At 35.1% G+C, this 19437-nt stretch overlaps 1 protein-coding gene across 1 annotated transcript; it reads right to left on the minus strand.

Annotated features, from left to right (window-relative positions):
* Positions 1–742: 742 nt before the first annotated feature.
* Positions 743–18638, minus strand: LOC127986402 (nuclear receptor subfamily 5 group A member 2). The gene is made up of 7 exons (XM_052588642.1): positions 18437–18638; positions 17521–17639; positions 16895–17036; positions 15110–15855; positions 5100–5219; positions 4863–5010; positions 743–2611 (listed from the first exon to the last, which is right to left on the minus strand). Exons 2-7 carry the CDS (start codon positions 17620–17622, stop codon positions 2358–2360), a joined length of 1512 nt encoding a protein of 503 aa, XP_052444602.1. The 5' UTR covers positions 17623–17639; positions 18437–18638; the 3' UTR covers positions 743–2357.
* Between the last annotated feature and the right edge of the window lie 799 nt (positions 18639–19437).

Genomic DNA, 19437 nt, shown 5'->3' on the forward strand with positions numbered 1-19437 from the left:
TGATCAGGACATCGGTGTGGGTTCGAAAATCATTTGATTCAGATCAGGACTTCAGAGTAGGTACTGAATTATTTTTTCTTCTTCTTCTTTTTATTAAACAGTTCAAAAGATCAAACCATTAAGGCAGTACAGTTATAAAAAGAAAACAAAGAAAAAAGGAAAAAGGATGGATATAGAGATGTACTTTTTCATTGCAGAATTTTGAATCATTTTCATGTAAGTTTAGATCAACGGTTTAGAGTTTAGATTTTTGTATATGTATGTGAAATTTAGCTAGCAGGAAACACAAATTAATTTATATTTCCCTATAGCCTATTCTCTTTCGAGTAGTTAAACAATCCAAAGGAAACCTAATTAAAACAGAAAAGTCACTTACAAAATGAGATTGGATTAACATTAAAAATGTCCAAATTCCTCTGTGGTTACATTGCCATAACAAGTGAATTACATATTCATCAGAAGAGGGGCAAAAACAGCAACTCACTTCGATGTCTGGCCTGTTTTATAAAAATTAGGATTAACTCATTAATATGTTGCTTGACTTCTTCGTATTTAAGGAGAGAACTATAGTTTCCAAAATCAGACATCGCTTGTGATTTTCACAAATTTAGTAGGGATGCTTTCACATGTCCCTACCAATATCCAACGACTACTAAATTATCCCTAGCAATAATTTTGATCAAACAAATGAATGTCCCCACAAAAGCCAAAATCAAACCGAAATCCTGGGAAACCAATCAGCTGGTTTAAATAATTTGTATTTATTCATTTGAAACAATACAGTTAAGCACATTCATAACAAATGTCATTAACACAAACATGTTACATGAAAGAGAACTTGACCAATCAGACACTTCACTATACAAAAATCAAACATGCTGAGATATCATAATCAGCTTGGCCGAAGCTTGAGAGGGGCTTAATATATTGAGATGACATTTCTTAACAGTCGCGCGCACACCAACACCCTTTTACACACTCACACATTAGAACGCACAGAGACACAAACACATCTGAATAGTCATTTATGCCCATTGATTCTCTCAGCGTCACAGGATCAACAGTGTTAGTGTTAAGGCAGAATTGCAAGTCCTAATTTACCTCCCCTTGCCTCAGCATAAGCACACACACACACACACAACTCTTTTGAAACATACAATATACTGGTGTTTAAGTGTGCAGTGTCTGATAAATACGGGCTTAAAGAGCTCTGTTCAAAAACCTAGTGTGCTGCCTTGAGATTACATTTCATAAGAAGCGTAAATGATGCTGTCTATGTAGGTAGCTCACTAGGTTTTATGGCAGAGCTATTATGGGTGTGCTTTGTGTTGAATGAGGCCTTCCCTCTTTCTTTCTCCCTCTCGCTTTCCATCTTAAAAAGGGAATGTTAATGAAGGTTGCTTAGCTCATTTACTGGCCTCACTTGATGAAATCATTAGATTTCAGCTTATCGTTTAATTTGTGCTTTAGATTGTAATTATTGAAATACCTCACTTGTCATGACAGACATGTTGCCGCTTCCTGTCTAAGTGGGAGGTTCTTGGCTGTGATTGTGCCTCACCTTGTCTTTTAAATACTGGAATAAGTGCTTCTTGGTGTCTGTGTGTGTGTGTGTGTGTGTGTGTTTAGAGGGAAGGCACAATCTGTCACTTTTTTAAATAGAGTGCCAAGGGATGACGTATTTTTGTAAGCCAAATCCTGGAAACAAGTATTTTACGTAGCATTTTCGGTTCCATTGGTCTAAAGTCAATTGGTTTTTAAATGGGTTTTTGGATAAATGCCTGAACTAAAGTCTGTACTGTACACAAGCTCAATATATTTTCATGTTTAATACCCTTTTGATTGAAAAAGCTGCTGGCTAACTATTTGGTAAATGGGACTACAGAGATTGTTGAGGACATTCAAGATCATCACATCGAACAAGTTAACTCATCTACTCCCTTTGACAGCCTCACTGTGTTTGTAATTGCATTCTTTTAAAATATTCTACCTTTCAAGGAATGAAAGAGCAGAAGTCATGCGAGTGTGCTGTAGAGTTTAGCTTTCTACTTCCAAGTGCTTGTATTTAGGCTTCAAACAGTTGTTCATTCCTGACCAAAATGGGTAAGAATCACAGAGCTGATTTTCTGCAAAAAATTGAATTGTGTTTTTGTCAAAGGAACCAGGGTGATGCTGACCTACAAAATACGTCATCGCTGCAGCACAGTCAATAACACTGACATCTCCCCTCTTTCCTTTCAGAAACACAGTGGCATGGTTGATGAGGTTTTCTGTGTGCGAAAGACGACTGCTGCAAAACATCTAGTCAATAACAGTGTCATCTGCAAAGGAATCGGGCCTGTAAATGTGTGTGTGTGTCAGATGCAGGTTCTCTTGGCATGCAGCATTTCTATGAGGAGGTTGTTGCACGGCACCTCTCCGCTCAGGTGTTTGTAGCACAGGTAGTCTTCAGCTTGTGTGCTGAGTGCTCTGAGCTCAGGAAGGCGCAGCAGAATCTGACTAAACCTGTCCGGGAATTGTGGATACGCACACAGTGTGTACTCCAACAGTGCGGCGTTCACCTGCTCGTACACGCTCTCCACGTAAGGCTGGTTTTCCAACAGCTTCACATCTGCAGTAAGAGAGCAGGGCAGCGGGGTTATTAACTAAAAAGTGTTCATGTGTTAATGTTTATATTTATAAATTGTGCACAAAATATTAATAAAAAAAAATGTTAAACGGTATAAAATAAAATACAAAACTTCAACTTTATTTCTGCTAGTTGCTGAGGCAACATTTCTTATTTTCCTTTCATTTTCAGTTGAATTGAAGTACTAAAATAACTGAAACTAAATAAGCCAAAACTGACAAAAAATTATAATAACAATAAGCTGCAAAATGTAATTTTCTCATTTGGGTTTATTTTAAGGACAATAATTAATAAACTAACACTTGTCTGAAGCGAAATAGTCTAACTAAAACTAACTAAAATTAACAAAACAAAACTGCATTAATAAAAATGTCCAAAAACAACAAAACTATCAAAACTTTAACTAAAACAGAAAATATGAAAATATAATCTTATTCAAAATACAAACGAAAACAGGTATATCAACGGTAGTAAAATAACACAGAGATGCTCCAACAGAGTCTCAATGAAGACGCATGAGAGGAAAATGGGTTTTCAAGCACTTTCTGAACACACACAAATACAAACACTCTTACTAACACACATACACAGCCCTCAGCCACTCTTATTATGAAAAGCAGCTTTTGTCGAAGCTAAATTGCTCTCACTTAAGCGAACGCGAACAATAAAGGAGCATTTTCTCCCGAAGCTGAGAAAGAGACGGCGCGGACCAACATGGGGTCAATCCATTAAACTTCTTTTGAGTCGGAGTCTTGTTATAGATGGCGTGTGTGCGTCTGCGAGCGGATACGGGGTCCGGCTCCCTGCCTTTGTAAACGGGAGCGATTCAGCAGCCTTTCATTTTAATTAAGCCCATTACCCAGTTACCACGCGCCCCGCGCCACACAAAGCACGCTGCCATTCACGACAAATAGCGTGATGCACGCGCGTCCTCGTTAGCTGGGCTCGAAATCAATGCAATATTCATCTTTTGAGAAGTTAATTAGCCTCGGTCAAACCCCGGGAGAGGAAATATGGATACGTTCAATAAGACGCGGAGGACGGGGTGACGCAGAGCCAATGAAAATGTCTTTTATATGAAACTATTAAAACATCAACAGCAGCATTGCTGAACTGAGGGAGCCTGACACAGAAAGAGAGGACTTTCACACCTCTTCCTCATTAACGAGAAGTCGTTATGGCCTCTGGATTTAGTTAAGACCTAAAACTCTTCAAAACAATTTAGAGTAACTTATTAAGGGAAATATCATTTGGTTATCATTCTGTCAGCCAATCGTAAAACATTCAAAACGCTAACGAAATGTTAGCACACAATCTTAGGCGATTTGACACAAGGTTAATAAAAAGTCTTGAATTTAATGTGACACGTTTTTTTTGGTCTTCTGAAAAATATATATATAATATAATATAATATAATATATACGTATATATATATATATATATATATATATATATATATATATATATATATATATATATATATATATATATATATATATATAGCCTATATATATATTACAATTTACTACTATTGAAAATATAAACTAAAAAAATAATTTGGGTTATAAGGTCACATATAAAAGCACATTCTCAGACTACAGTTCAAAGGTTTTGGGGGTCAGTATATTTATTTAGATATTTTAGTCATCAAGGACATTTTATTTCTATTTGAAATAAAAGCAGTTTTAAAAAATTTTTTTATCAAAGAACCTTTTGGGAAACAAGTAGGCTATCTCATTTTTCAGAAAGATATTAAGCAGCACAACTGTTCTCAACATTGATAGTAATATTAATAGTTAAGTTATTCTTGAGCAGCAAACCAACATAGAACGATTTCTGAAGGATTGTGTGGCACTGAAGACTGTAAGAATGATGCTAAAAATTCAGCTTTTAATACTTTTTCAAATATATTCAGTTAGAAAACAGTTATTTGAAATTGTAATGAATTGTATTTATTTATTTTTAAACTTTTAACCTGTAGAGCATATTCCTGTGCATGCAAACCTAATAATTCACATGGAAAGACATCAGCCAACCATATCAAAGCTCATTTATATATGGAAGTCTATAGTAACACTAATTGAAAAAAAAAAACACACACACTGTATTTTTCCCCAAGATTAATAATCACATTGTTATTTTTTTGCAAAACACTAAAACATAAAATTTGTTAAATACAAAGTAAATTATTTCCATTTTGAAGTGTAACTGGTGTTTAAGTTGATATTCTCACCGGGGTTGAAGAGGATGAGGTATTTGAGACAGGCGGTTTCTCTGCGGTCCAGCTGAAGCTCCTGCAGACGGTGCACAAGCTCCTGACCTCTCTGTATCATCCCGTTCAGAGTGACCCCTGCCTGGGCCAGTAAAGACGCAAGCTCAACCTGACACACACAGACATAAACTACATGAAATCAACACATCAGATGTATATTTCTGCCTATAATCTGTCTGTTTTGAGTTTGTGTGTTACCTCCTGTCCAGTAATGAGAAGCACACTGTCCTCTTTCCCATGATGCAACTGTCTGGCGATGTAGTCCAGCACAAGCAGCTCACTCCAGCAGTTATGCAGCAACTTCATCTGATCTCCCACCTGTGAAGCAGAATGAAATATGAAAGTAGACTAAATGATTTCCAAATATGTTTTACACTATTTTATTAATTCAAAAATATTATTGACTATATGAATAATATAATATATTCTATTTGTATATGCATCACATTTATAATTTTTGAATCTGTTATATAATTTATTAAGTGACTTGATTAAGTGAGTTGTTTCTCTATAAATTAAAATATATTTTTATTTCGTATAAAATATTATTGCTGAAATATTGCTCTTTCATAGCTCACAGCAACTTAACCTATTTAAGATATTTGTTAATATATAATACTTTTGAATATTTATTTAAAATTATATATTTATATTTTTATATTATATTTTATTTAATTAGTGAATCTCAGTTTTTTCTCTATAAATTATTTAAAAAAAATAGATACAAACAAATGAGTCAATTATATAATATAAAATTATAGAGGTATATGAAAGGAAAATATTATTTTAATTATTTATCATTTATTCATTTACTTCTTGAAAATTTTGGAAAATCTCCTCTTAATCTCTAGAGGAGAAAATAAAATAGTTTTCTTATAAATCTCTTTTTGCTTTCTAGGAGAAAACAACTATTAAGACTTCCCATTTTTGATATTTCTTTCCTACATTTTATGTATAAATAAATAATAAATGAATACTCATACACATACATACATATTTTCATATTCTGTGCAATACAATGTGAATATGGCATTGTGGCTACACACATACAGAACATTCAGACACGTTTAAAAGGAGCCTCACCCACACAAAATTTCCAGAGAGTTGCAAGTTTTCTACCGCCAACACAATAGCATTGAGTTACTGTATAAAAATGGAAGAGAATGGACTGAACCATCATTCAGGTTGGCAGAGATGTGATTCAGGCTTCATTCAATGAAGCCGCTATTGTGCATATTCACACTCCACTTTAGCAGGTGGAATTGAATTGAAAATAGCCAATTATGTGGATGATATAATTCTACAGAAACAACTTTCAGCTCACTGTTGCATATGAGATTCGTGACCCCTCAGTGCCTCTCGGGGCGGAACAGTTAATAGCAGCAGGAACGCACTTGTTATTTTTTTTAAGCGCATAGAATTGGACGGCAGCTCTATCTCTCCCTTTATGCCACGTTCCTGTTGCCATGACGAGAGATCGTACGGCACATTCTGCACACAGTGAAGGAAGCTGGAGTCTGTCTGTTGCCTTAGATACACAATGTGCTACACAATCGACAAAAACACACATGCAAAGCTTTCTATGCAAATGAAGGAAAGCAATACTGAGGTGAATGTTATTAAATACCCCTTCACCGTACTGTAAGCAAATCATTTCAAATCTAGAGAATTCATTTTTTGCAGTTATGTAGTCAGCTGGTTATTAGTCGCAAACAACTAGTGTTATTAAATATCAAAATCAAATATAGTTCACTCAAAAGGGAAAAGAGAAATAAACACATGTGGGTTTGAAATGACACGAGGGGGAGTAAATGGTGATTTTTCTTTTTTTATCCTTTATCCTTATCATTTGAAATCAAATGAATAAAAAGGCAATGCTAGTTTATTTAAGCTACCTGAAGTAGCTTAAGCTAGTGAATGTTTTGATGATAACTAAAGAGAAAACTTCAGATTAAAGCTCTTTTGAAGCAAGTTGTTTCAATCTTGAAAAGAGAAAAAAACTTTCTGCACTTACAGCTGCTTTCATGAATAAACATAGAAACATGGTTTTATTTGACTTGAAGTGGATCTGCTGCAAACTATTGTTAGCAATGCTAACCATTACTGTGCACGATCAAACGATAGTATGAAAGTGCTCAAGTAGAAATAAGTTGAGAAATAATGTTACAACAAGGTCAGGGTCTCACTACAAGTGCCACCGCAAAACTGGACAACCAGAATGTACTTTTTGAAAACACCACAAAACGACACATTGTCATTGATAGATAATAAGGGGAGATGCACATGCTCCGACCCACAGTGTTAAAATGCCCATATTTCCTATTCCTAAACTAGTCACCAGAAGCATCATTCTCATTAAAAACTGTATTTGGAATGCAAATAATTCAACAAATAAATAAATACAAATTTGTAAGAAAATAGTTATGAAACAATGTACCATACTTAAACATTAAAATAATAGTTCACCCAGAAATCTTCAGAAAATGTCCTCACCCTCAGGCCATTCAAGATTTAGATGAGTTTAGATGAGTTTAGAACAGATTGGGAGAAATTCGACTTTACATCAGTGGATCCTCTGCAGTGAATGGGTGCCGTCAGAATGAGAGACCAAACAGCTGATAAAAACATCACAAAAATCTAAAAGTAATCCACACCAATCCAGTCCATCAATCAACAGCAACAAAAAGAGTGTAAAGAACAAATCTATAAATATATCAATATCAGCTATAATTAATAATATTGCTTTCTCCAGTGAAAAAGTGGTCTTATCTGAATCAGGAGAAAAACATGCACAGACCAAGCATGAAAATAACTGTTCTAAATAAACTGATTGGTTGATTCTGATGTGAGAGGACAACAAGGGGTGGACATTTTCACTGAAAGAATCGTTATTATGAATAAAACACATGTTGTGTCTAGTAGCGATGGTTCGAAGTTAAACGTCTTAAAGATGGATTTGTTTCATTCAAACACATTTTTTCACTTCGCAAGATGTTAACTGATGTACTGGAGTGGTGTGGATTACTTACTGGTGTGAATTATTGTGATGTTTTTATCAGCTGTTTGGACTCTTATTCTGACGGCACCCATTTACTGCATTGGTGAGCAAGTGCTAATGCAAGTTCTGAAGAAACAAATTCATCTACATCTTGGATGGCCTCATGGTGAGTGCATTCTTATTTGTGACTGAACTATTCCTTTAATGGCTGCATTATGTTCACATGACTTCCACAAGACAAAACAGGAAAAGAAAAAAGGTTTATCAATTAAAGTGACAAACAGCTCAAAGAAAATAAATAAACAAAATCAATCACTGATATTAAGTGCTACCGCAAGGACTTTAGAATACTGAACCTGCGACTTACTACCATTACTAGCATTTTTCAGCTTGTCCTCGGCGGCATCACTATAAGTGCTGTGTGGAGCCGCTTTTGGAGAGTGTCAGATGCCCTTGTCACCCCAGTGTGGGCTATTATATGGGACAGAGAAAAAGCTTTGCTCTGAAAAGATTATGAGTAAAACAAGACCCTTGTCCATTTCTCAGCAGTAGCTGTTGACTCTGAAATCACACACAGACGCGCACACATTCACATACACACTTGAACGCCACAACATTTCCCTGTCAGCGCTTTATATATTTTGTAACCCTCATTTATCAGCGATAATACCTGCCCGCTGCCCCAGACTTCCACAACACAGGCTTTATTCTTGTTGCTATTTCTCTCTCGGTTTTATCTTTGCAGAATAAACCCGCCTCTTTTTGTGTTGCAGGAATTTGAGATTTTGACCCAGAAGGGCACAGATGTCCAGCTGTGTGAATGTGGAAGTAAAACTCACAAACAGATCACAGAGGACAGAAGCTACATTTAGAATTCGGTTTTAGTGTACTGCTCACTGCCCAATATAGCTATTTACTGTTTAAACTATATATTATATTACTGCTCAATATTGACGCTTATTTCTGTCTTTATATGCATATATATATATATATATATATATATATATATATATATATATATATATATATATATATATATATATATATATGCATGTGTGTGTGGTTGTAATGACAAATAATTAATTTAAATATAACCAGAAACATGCATAAAGAAAATACACATTGTTAATTTTAATTTCTTGTTGATTTTAAATGATTATAAATAGAATGCATTTTGCAATAACAGACAATATGCAAATGTCAATATGCTGCTTTTTCACATGGTTACGAGTTTTAAATAATTTAATTACATACTTTTTTTGTTTTGTTTTAGAATGTCATAACTTTTCCAGTTTTGAAGTAAATCTTGAAGGATATGTTGAAAATCATGGCAGGTTTAACTGTCAAACTGTTAATGTCAGTGGAGGGTCAGGTTTATTTATTTAGAAATTATTACTTTTGTTCACCAAGGACACATTAAACTGATCAAAAGTAACAAAGGAATTTATAGGGTTAAAAAGATGTAATTAAAAAAAAATGCTGTTCTTTGAACTTTCTATTCATCAAATAATGCTGTAAAAACTGTATAATGGTCTTTCCACAAATATATACAGGTGCATCTCAATAAATTAGAATGTCGTGGAAAAGTTAATTTATTTCAGTAATTCATCTCAAAATGAAACTCGTGTATTAAATAAAATCAGTGCACACAGACTGAAGTAGTTTAAGTCTTTGGTTCTTTTAATTGTGATGCTTTTGGCTCACATTTAACAAAAACCCACCAATTTACTTTCTCAAAAAATTTGAATATGGTGACATACCAATCAGCTAATCAACTCAAAACACCTGCAAAGGTTTCCTGAGCCTTCAGAATGGTCTCTCAGTTAGGTTCACTAGGCTACACAATCATGGGGAAGACTGCTGATCTGACAGTTGTCCACAAGACAATCATTGAAACCCTCCACAAGGAGGGTAAGCCACAAACATTTATTGTCAAAGGAGCTGGCTGTTCACAGAGTGCTGTATCCAAGCATGTTAACAGAAAGTTGAGTGGAAGGGAAAAATGTGGAAGAAAAAGATGCACAACCAAACAAGAGAACTGCAGCCTTATGAAGATTGTCAAGTAAAATCAATTCAATAATTTAAATTAACTTCACAAAGAATGGACTGAGGCTGGGGTCAAGGCATCAAGAGATACCACACACAGACGTGTCAAGAGATTTGCTGAACCACAGACAATATCAGAAGCGTCACATGGGTTAAGGAGAAGAAGTTGCCCAGTGGTCCAAAGTCCTCTTTTTAGATGAGAGCAAGTTTTGTATTTCATTTGGAAACCAAGGTCCTAGAGTCTGGAGGAAAGGTGGAGAAGCTCATAGCCCAAGCTGCTTAAAGTCCAGTGTTAAGTTTCCACAGTCTGTGATGATTTGGGCTGCAGTGTCATCTGCTGGTGTTGGTCCATTGTGTTTTTTGAAAACCAAAGTCACTGCACCTGTTTACCAAGAAATTTTGGAGAACTTCATGCTTCCTTCTGCTAACCAGCTTTTTGAAGATGCTGATTTCATTTTCCAGCACAGTTTGGCACCTGCCCACACTGCCAAAAGCACCAAAAGTTGGTTAAATGACCATGGTGTTGGTGTGCTTGACTGGCCAGCAATCTGACCTGAACCCCAGAGAGAATCTATGGGCTACTGTCAAGAGGAACATGAGAAACAATGCAGATTAGCTGATGCCACTGTCAAAGAAACCTTGGCTTCCAGACAACCTCAGCAGTGCCACAAACTGATCACAACCCTTCCACGCCGAACTGAGGCAGTAATTAAAGCGAAAGAAGCCCCTACCAAGTATTGAGTACATGTACAGTAAATGAACATACTTTCTGGAAAGCCAACAATTCACTAAAAAATTTTTTTCTCATTGGTATTATGAAATATTCTAAATGTTAAATGTGAGCCAAAATCATCACAATTAAAAAAAAAAAAAAAAACAAGACTTAAAATACTTCAGTCTCTGTGCACTGACTTTATTTAAAACACAAGTTTAACAAGTTGAATTACTGAAATAAATGAACTTTTGCAAAACATTATAATTTATTGAGATGCACCTGTAAAGCAGCACAACTATTTTTAACACGGATTCTTATAAATATAAATCTTGAGTAGAAAATGTTTTCAAATATTACTGATTTTACTGTATTTTTTCTGTATAAATAAATGCAGCCTTAGTCAATCTAATAGACTTATAGAAAAAGAAAAAATTATTATATCAACCCCAAACTTTTGAAATCATCAGTGTATTACACAAACACACACACACACACACACACACAAATGCATTCTACACACTGTCTGCAAGAATAGTAGTATGCTTTACTGAACACTACTAGAGAGACTACAGGTTGTGGATTGAGATGAATACACATCCTAAACATCTTTCAAACTGTCAGACAAACACTGCATATGTTTGTCTTCAGAGGGTTAATAAACTAACAGTTCACATCCGGCGTGTGTGTGAGTGTGATATGTGTGTGTGAGCACACCTGTTCAGGTAATAGTGGGAAGTGGAAACAATCCATCAGCACAGACAGAGGAAGTGATGATGGTATCAGTCCTGCAGCATCCTGCCTCAGTGGCTTTATTACAGTCATGTCACTTATAAAACATACCATGGTATCACTAAAGCTTTTGAGAATACTGTATTTTGGAATAGGCCTATGTATCAAAGTACTATGGTTTTACTAACTGATACCATGACTGTACACTTTAGACTTGTAGGTGGCAGACTAAATCAAACTGATGGACCAGAGAAGCATATTAACTAGATTTTAAATTAACAAAATAAATATTCATTAAATGTCAGACTAAATGTTGACAGTAGATGCATTAACTGAATTGAAAAGCAGAGGTTAATATTGGTTTTACTGTTTTTTATAAATCAATGACAATAAATATATAAACACATGTAAAATAAAATATAAAGGTTCTTCAGTGGTTCTTATTGACAAAAAATAATAATTTTAATTGGGTCCTTTGTAGATGAAAAACTTTCTTTAGGGTCCTCAGATCAGCGGGTTTCTAAATATCTATAAAATAAAAAGGTTTTAGAATGTAAAAAAGGTTTTATTATTACATCAGCATTTAAAAACTACTTTGCTTCTAATTGGAATCTTTCAGGAGCGAATAATAGTCAGCTGAGTTTGACTATTTTCTGGAGGAATCTGATTAATTAAAAAGAGTGAGACTTGTTGAATAAGAAAAATCTTCAGGCAGACTGAACACGCAGACACTGAAGCATTCACATTCTCCACTTATCTGGAGAGGAATGCTGTTGCTAAACCCCCACACACATATGCGTGCACGTACACACACACACACACAGAGAGAGAGAGAGAGAGAGAGACACACACACACAGAGAGAGAGAGGTACTGAGAAGTAATGGACTGGAAATTGCAGTGTTTGCACTAAAAATAAAGAAAATTCAGTTATATTTGTTGCAGACACTAAGTAACAATTGTTTTAATTCAAATTCAGAAGAGACTATCATGTGTCTTGTATTTTTAATTGAAACTAAAAATGTATTGTGATTTATTGCTGCTTTTTTAAACTATAATTCCATGTTTTCATTCACTCTCTTTCTTTCAGATTTTAAAAATAATCTTTCAGGTTTTACATTGGCACACCTATTGTTTATTAAGCCTCTGTTTCCTACCTCAATTGTATCTCTTTATTTGTGTGTGTGTGTGTGTGTGTTTGTGTGTGTGTTGAGAAGGTTATTCTATTATGTGGTGTGATTTCACAGAGTATCATGGTCCGTGTATGTTTGCGTGTGTGTGTGTGTGTGTGTGTGTGTGTGTGTGTGTGTGTGTGTGTGAATAATGGCAAGTGTTACTATCTATATTGTGTGTGTGACTGAAATGTTGTAATGTGTGATTGTGTTTATGCCGCATTGTCAGCAGGGTTTGGAAACACTACAGAAAACGACAGCAGCTAAGAATGGACAAAAGAAAGGAGTGTATCCTCTATTTCCTCTAAGACAACAAACACTCTTGAGTTTATTTAAAGAGCTCTTCAGGACCACCAAAACTCAAGTGTTTTATGTAAAGACCCCTCAATGCCACAGGTTATAATGGACACAATATAACAGGAGCACTCAGATTAAGATTATTGTGAAAAATTAATGAGCCTTTTGAAATGAATCTTAAATATATCTCAGCATTTTGGATTAACAGTAAATCGAGACTTCCAGTTGAAATATGCAAAAGATGACATTTCAAGTAAGAATGTATTAATGCAAGATTCATGAAAATTCTACAGTTTTAATGATATTGTGATAATTGCTAAATTGCTATTAAATGAATTCAGTTCAGTATCCAGTATTCTCAAAAAATAGAGTGGGGTCAGTAAGAGTTTTTTTTTTTTTTTTTTTTTAAAGAAACTCGATTTTATTTAGCAAGGATGCATTAAATTAATCAGAAGTGACAGTAAAGTCTATTATATTGTTTTATGTTGCAAAATATTTATATTTCAAATAAATGCTGATTGTTTTCTGGTTCCACAAAACAACTATTGTTGATAATAATAGAGCAGCAAATTAACAAACTGTGATTCATGTGGGATCATGTGACACCGAAGACCAGAGTAATGATACGCAAAATTCAGCTTGGCATCAGAGAAATAAATTACATTTTAAAATACATTAACATAAGTTATTTAAAATTGTAACATTATTTCACAATATTGCTGTTTTTACTGTATTTTTTGATGTGTTGAGCAAAATAAATATAAATAAATCTTTTCAACCTCAATCTTTTGCAAGGTAGTTTATATAAATGTGCACAAAACATGCCTTATATTGAGTATTATAATATCATTATCATTATTCACAGGCTCAACAGCAGCTCAGATCATCATTACAATGCAGTGTTTCCTGCTATTTGTGTCATTTATGCTACAAAACCTCATAAAATGACCAGACAGCTAATAATTTCCTCAAAAAAACCTGTTGATTGAATTACATCAGACATCACTGTCCGCATGTTAGAGCCATTTTAAATGTGACAGTGAGCCAGAGCAAACACAGCAGGCTGGGTCTCTTCATCTGGAAACACACACACACACACACACTCCCTGTTCGTCCATGTCAGCATCATTTCATCATGCCAACCGTATCCGCTCTGTTCATTTTTTTTTTTACCTTTATTTAACCAGATGATCTCATTGAGATTTAAAACCTCTTTTTCAAGAGAGACCTGGCCAAACATACAAACATTGTGTGTGCGTGTGTGTGTGTAGGTGTGCGTGTGTGTGTGTGTGTGTGTGTGTGTGTGTGTGTAAAAGGCCTAATATTACTTAATCTCATTAGACTGGATTCCAAAATATCAATAAAAACTTCAGGCAAGTAAAGATTTTACATAAAAATAATTAAAAAGTTAAGATTATATATATATGCAGTAACAGCAAACATTTTCAAAGGTTACAAATGACAAAAGGAAGTAAAAAAAAATGATCAATTAACAGCTGCAAATGACTGGGGGAAAATTTGCTCTATTTGCTTCAAATGCTCCATTTAATGTCAAATAACTTGACATGAACAGAAGTATATAAATATATATATATATTTATATATATATATATATAAAGGTTTTTTTGTTTTGTTTTTGTTTTTGTTTTGTTTTTTTGTAGAAAACCTCTGGGGCATGTTTGCATTTTCTTGTCACTGTCCATAACTCGGAGCTTGAATTGAGGACTAGTCATATAGTGTGTCTTTAAAATCCTTCACACATGTGAAAAAAGGCTGAGGACTGAACAATAGGTGAAAGCTTGTTTACAGGAAGATAGGAATCTTTGTGGCAGTTATTCTGGTGATTTCAGAATAATACAAGACTTTCCACTTGTGATACGAAATAAATATGATATGAAATATGAAACAAGGCGGTTTAATTAAAGCCATGATTTAATTCTGTCATAATTTACTCACCCCCAAGTTGTTCAAAAACTGTATACATTTATTTCTTCTGCTAAACTCAAACAATATTTTGAAGAATTTGCTAACAGTTGGTGGCAGCCCTTGACTTCCATAGTATTTTCTCCATACTATTGAAGTCAATGGCTACCATAAACTCAGCATTCTTCAAAATATATATAATTTATGTGCTCAGCACAACAAAGAAACTCATAGTGGTTTGGTACAACATGAGGGGGAGTAAATGATGGCAGAATTACACGTTTTGATGAATGATCCCTTTCATTCAGATTTGCTTGTGTTCACACTTACCTTTAGCTCCTTAAAGAAGATGCAGCTTCGCGCCCACTCCACTATAGAGAAGAGCGTCTGATCGGCCATGTGGCACATCAGGCCGAAGGTGCTGAGCCGTTCCTGTTTGGCAGCGAGACGTGTGTTCTGTTCCTGATTGGCCGCCGCGCTCCGAGAGTTCTGTTCCTGCTGCAGGTGAGCCAGGTGAGCGCTTATCTTGCTTTGCACCTGCAGCTCATCTTGCTCACAGCGAACAAACTCTAGAACCAGCGGCGGTACCGTTAAGCCCAGTGGGGCGAGCGGCGGGCTGGTTGACACTTGCGTCTGGTCGACGTATGTGTAGCCTGGAATGGATTCTGGGGAGCTGGCACTGGTGTAATGCTCTGAGCTTGTGTAGTGGTCGGGGTACTCAGATTTGATGGCGCGGCTGGGCAGGGTGGGATACGCTGGGTACTGTGCTGGCAGAGGGGTGTGCGCTGGTATGGGGATGGATAAACTCAGGGAACTGGATGCGTAGAGGTTGCGTTCGTAATCTGTAGGGGCCACCGAGGTACCGATGTTTAGGTGGGTGTTTTTTGGAGCTGGGGTGGACAGAGCGGTGCTGAAGCTGTAGTCAGACTGAGGGGATGACATCAAAGGGGGCGTGGCTTCCATCTTTAAGCCACTCGCCCTGATGAGAGCTTTCTTCTGCTGCTTTAACGCCCGGTCTCGTTTGTACATAGGGCCAAATTTATTGCGCCCTCCTCGCATCCTATCAGCACGGACAGCTGTGAGCACAAACAAAACCATATTACAATACATTTCATATTAATTTTAATATTTAACAGTATTATACAAAGGTATTTTATAAATGAATATTATAATCAATCTAAATAAAAAAGTCATAAAAATAAACTGTATTCTACATGTTCAGTGTATTATATTTATTTAAAATCATTTTAAAATGTATTATGAAAAGCATTATATTCATATTATATACAGTATAAAATTACAGTCTACTAAAAAAGTTTTCTTCAGATCACTGAAGTAACTACAGAGTTTTTTTTTCTAAAATTAAATTAATACAAAGATATCTGTGGAACTTAAAAGGGTTCTTCTATGTAGCAAAACGGTTTTTGGTTCTAATTGGAATGTTTATTTTTAGAAGAAAAGATTCGTGTTCTACAAGCAGGTCGTTTATTGTCCGTTTCTCTAAAATTCGTCCTTCGATAAATGCACGAACTTTAAAAATATCTCTATAGCCTGGCTGATTAAAAATAGAGCTGTGCTTAAATGAATACTTAACCTTGATCAAGAAGCAAAGCGCGCGCAGCCGGTAAGGCAAAGGTGCCTGCAGATAATAGAGACCTTGCAACAAGAACGGAGTTTTTTTTCTTCATTGTTTATTTTTTTCTCGTCTTTTTTTTCTGATTCTACATCTACATGCATAATAGTTTTTTAAATAGACCTTCTTTACGGAAAAGGCTATGATTTAATCGGTTTTTGCCAATTTTCCGAAATACACAATTCCTGTCACAAGATTGCCTTTATCCATATAGGCTACATAGAGATTTAAATAGTAAATGATTAGATAACGTAAATTGTACGATGAATTAATCAATACAATAAAATCAATACAATAAAAAACAAACAGCTCTAAAAATGAAAAATGTAAAATGTGATTTTTATAAGAAAACATTTTAAATTGTAGCCTAATCATTTAAATTATTCATTATTATTTGATCTCCAAATAATTTCAGATTTATGCAGTTGTCTATACCGATCTGAATTTGAGATTGAATATGAGATAAAGCATATTTCGCTCACCTTCCAGCCGCATCCCGACGTTCAGACATTTCTGAAAGCGGCAGAACGGACAGCGTTTCCTCTGGGTTTTATCGATCTTGCAGTCCTGACTCTCTGCACATGTGTACCGTTTGTTATTCTGTACGGTCCTCTTAAAGAAACCCTTTAGAATGAAGGGAGAAAAACATTTTACCATTCGACAACAAAGACAAAGAAGAAAAGAAAAGAAATATTTACAATTAGCCTATACAGAATCAATTCTATAGAATAATTTATCTATAGATAAATTGCCAAAGTGACTTTAAAATGTATAAACAGACTGCGCGATTTGATCGAAGTGAATGTAACATCGAAATATAATTTGTTAAATATATAGCCTAATATATTTACAAAACTGTATACCCCTTTATATGATGTGCATTTGTAAGCTAAAATAGCTTTTTCTACTTGATCTCACCCTTAAAATGTTGCTAAGGTAGCCAGGCTGATTCAGTCACAGGCCTATTAAATTATTCAGGATAAATGTATTCAACATTTATATAAAACAAATATTATTATACTTTATCATTTATACTGTCATCACATCAGATTTTAGGTTATTGAAAACATTTTACACTGGGCTATATTTAAACAGTCTGATTTAATACCTTGCAGCTCTCGCAGGTTAATAAACCATAATGATAGCCAGATACTTTATCCCCACACACCGGACACAACTCTTCCAGGTCCGTATCATAACTGTAGTCCATTCCGCCCCGCCGAGCGCCTGCGCACAAACATTAACACACACCTGAAACAGCTTCTTCAGTGCTTCAGCAGAACCGTGTATATGCTTCTTGCTATTACATATGATTTTCTTGGTGGTTTGAAAAGCACTATAATATTGAAGGTTTTCTATAAATAATAATAATAATAATACAAATTAAAAGAGAAAGATTAGGCTCATATTTTTATTATTAAACATGATATAAAAACTAAACTAATTAAGGCCTTTAAATGATCACATTCAATATATTCACCGATTAGTATTACTTTTAGAAGCTGTAAATACAACAAAGTGTTTTACAATAAAATACTGACTAGACTACTATTCCTTCTGCTTCAAAATTCGTTTTCTATTTATTTGTGAAATTAACTAGAACTTTCTGAGTAAAAAAATAAAAAATAATTCTACGCCATTTTTTTCAGTGTATGCTCCATCCGGAGTTGGTATTTACAATCTCGCCATTGACAAATCTAAGTCTATTTAAAGATTTCGAAAAAACAACAACATTAACAACCTTAGGCTATAGTTGACATTTTAGCATTGCAATTTTAACAATACATTGTTTTTCATAATAAATGTTTATAAAATCACCTTACGTTAAGTAAACGAGAAAATATGACAGCGTTGTCATTTATTTGTTTTATTGTGTTAAATATGCCTATCAATATATCACAGCTATGAACCTGATTATGAGGTATTACATTTTTAACAGTATAATCATTCTACGGTTGAAATGCAAATAGGTCCGAAGGACTGTAACGACAGCATGTGATGTTGACGTGAAAGGCAACTGTTACCTGTCAGTGACTCTGCTCCTCTGCGGTGCTTCAGTGCTGCTGCTCTCTGCGCGAGGAATTTAATCAGCAGAGCCGCGACGCTGCGCGATCCTGCCGGTTCAGTGCGCGACTGTTTCCCCGGTAAAACCTGCGTGATGTGTGCGAGGGCAGCAGCTCTTTAGTGTTCGGCCTCGTGCGTTCACACAGTAGACATGCCCTCATATTCACACACACACACACACACACACACAAATTCAAAATAGTCAATGAGCGACAGGAAGAAGCGCCTATCTGCAACAGGTCCTGAGGATGGGGAGGAGACAAGTTTCCAAACGAGCGCTTCGAATAAACTCTGAATCAGTTTATGATTAAAAATATATGCATCTTTTCTTTCAAATCGGCCGACCTATATCTTTTTCCTTAATATGCAGACATCTGATTTTTATTTTAAGAAAAAATGTTCAAAAGCAGTAACTGGGCCGGTACCTTTTCTGAAGTTGCTAATTATGTACTAATATTTACACTTCAGGTACAAAAATGTAATTTTAATGTAGGCTACTAATACACACCTGAAAAAGGTACAAAAGTGTACATTTTAAAAAGGTAGGCCTACTCCCCCAGTGACAGCTTGGTGCCCTTTTTTCTGAGAGAGGGGAATAAAAATTAACAATATTTGCACAAATATCACTTGCACATCTATAAACTTCACGTTATAGACAAAAAAAAAACTATATTTTACTACTAAGTAAAAAAAAATCCTCCCACTGAGATCTGGTCCTTTTCATAAAATGATACACAAATGAAATATTAATCTGTGGAAGAGGATTTTGTTTAATATAAAATGAAATTAATAGTGATGGTGTCAGAAAAATCTAAGCTCAGAACTGAATAATATTTATTAATTATCAAACGAGAAAGTTGCTTTTTAATGACAAAGTCAAAGTGTCCCTTGAATGGCGTAGCCTACACACACACACACACAGCCGTATATTTACATGTTTTCACACTGCATCAATTCGTCC

This window comes from Carassius gibelio, chromosome B21 (genome assembly GCF_023724105.1).
Source record: "Carassius gibelio isolate Cgi1373 ecotype wild population from Czech Republic chromosome B21, carGib1.2-hapl.c, whole genome shotgun sequence".
Lineage (NCBI taxonomy): Eukaryota > Metazoa > Chordata > Actinopteri > Cypriniformes > Cyprinidae > Carassius > Carassius gibelio.

Bases quoted from the DNA above. Each gene is read 5' to 3' on its own strand.
- LOC127986402 (XM_052588642.1), bottom strand. From the start codon at position 17,622: ATGGACTACAGTTATGATACGGACCTGGAAGAGTTGTGTCCGGTGTGT. The intron at 17,037-17,520 runs GTATTAAATCAG...TTCATTCTAAAG, and splicing joins TAACCTGCGAGAGCTGCAAG to GGTTTCTTTAAGAGGACCGT. The intron at 5,220-15,109 runs GTAAGTGTGAAC...TCTGCTTCACAG, and splicing joins TCTTCTTTAAGGAGCTAAAG to GTGGGAGATCAGATGAAGTT.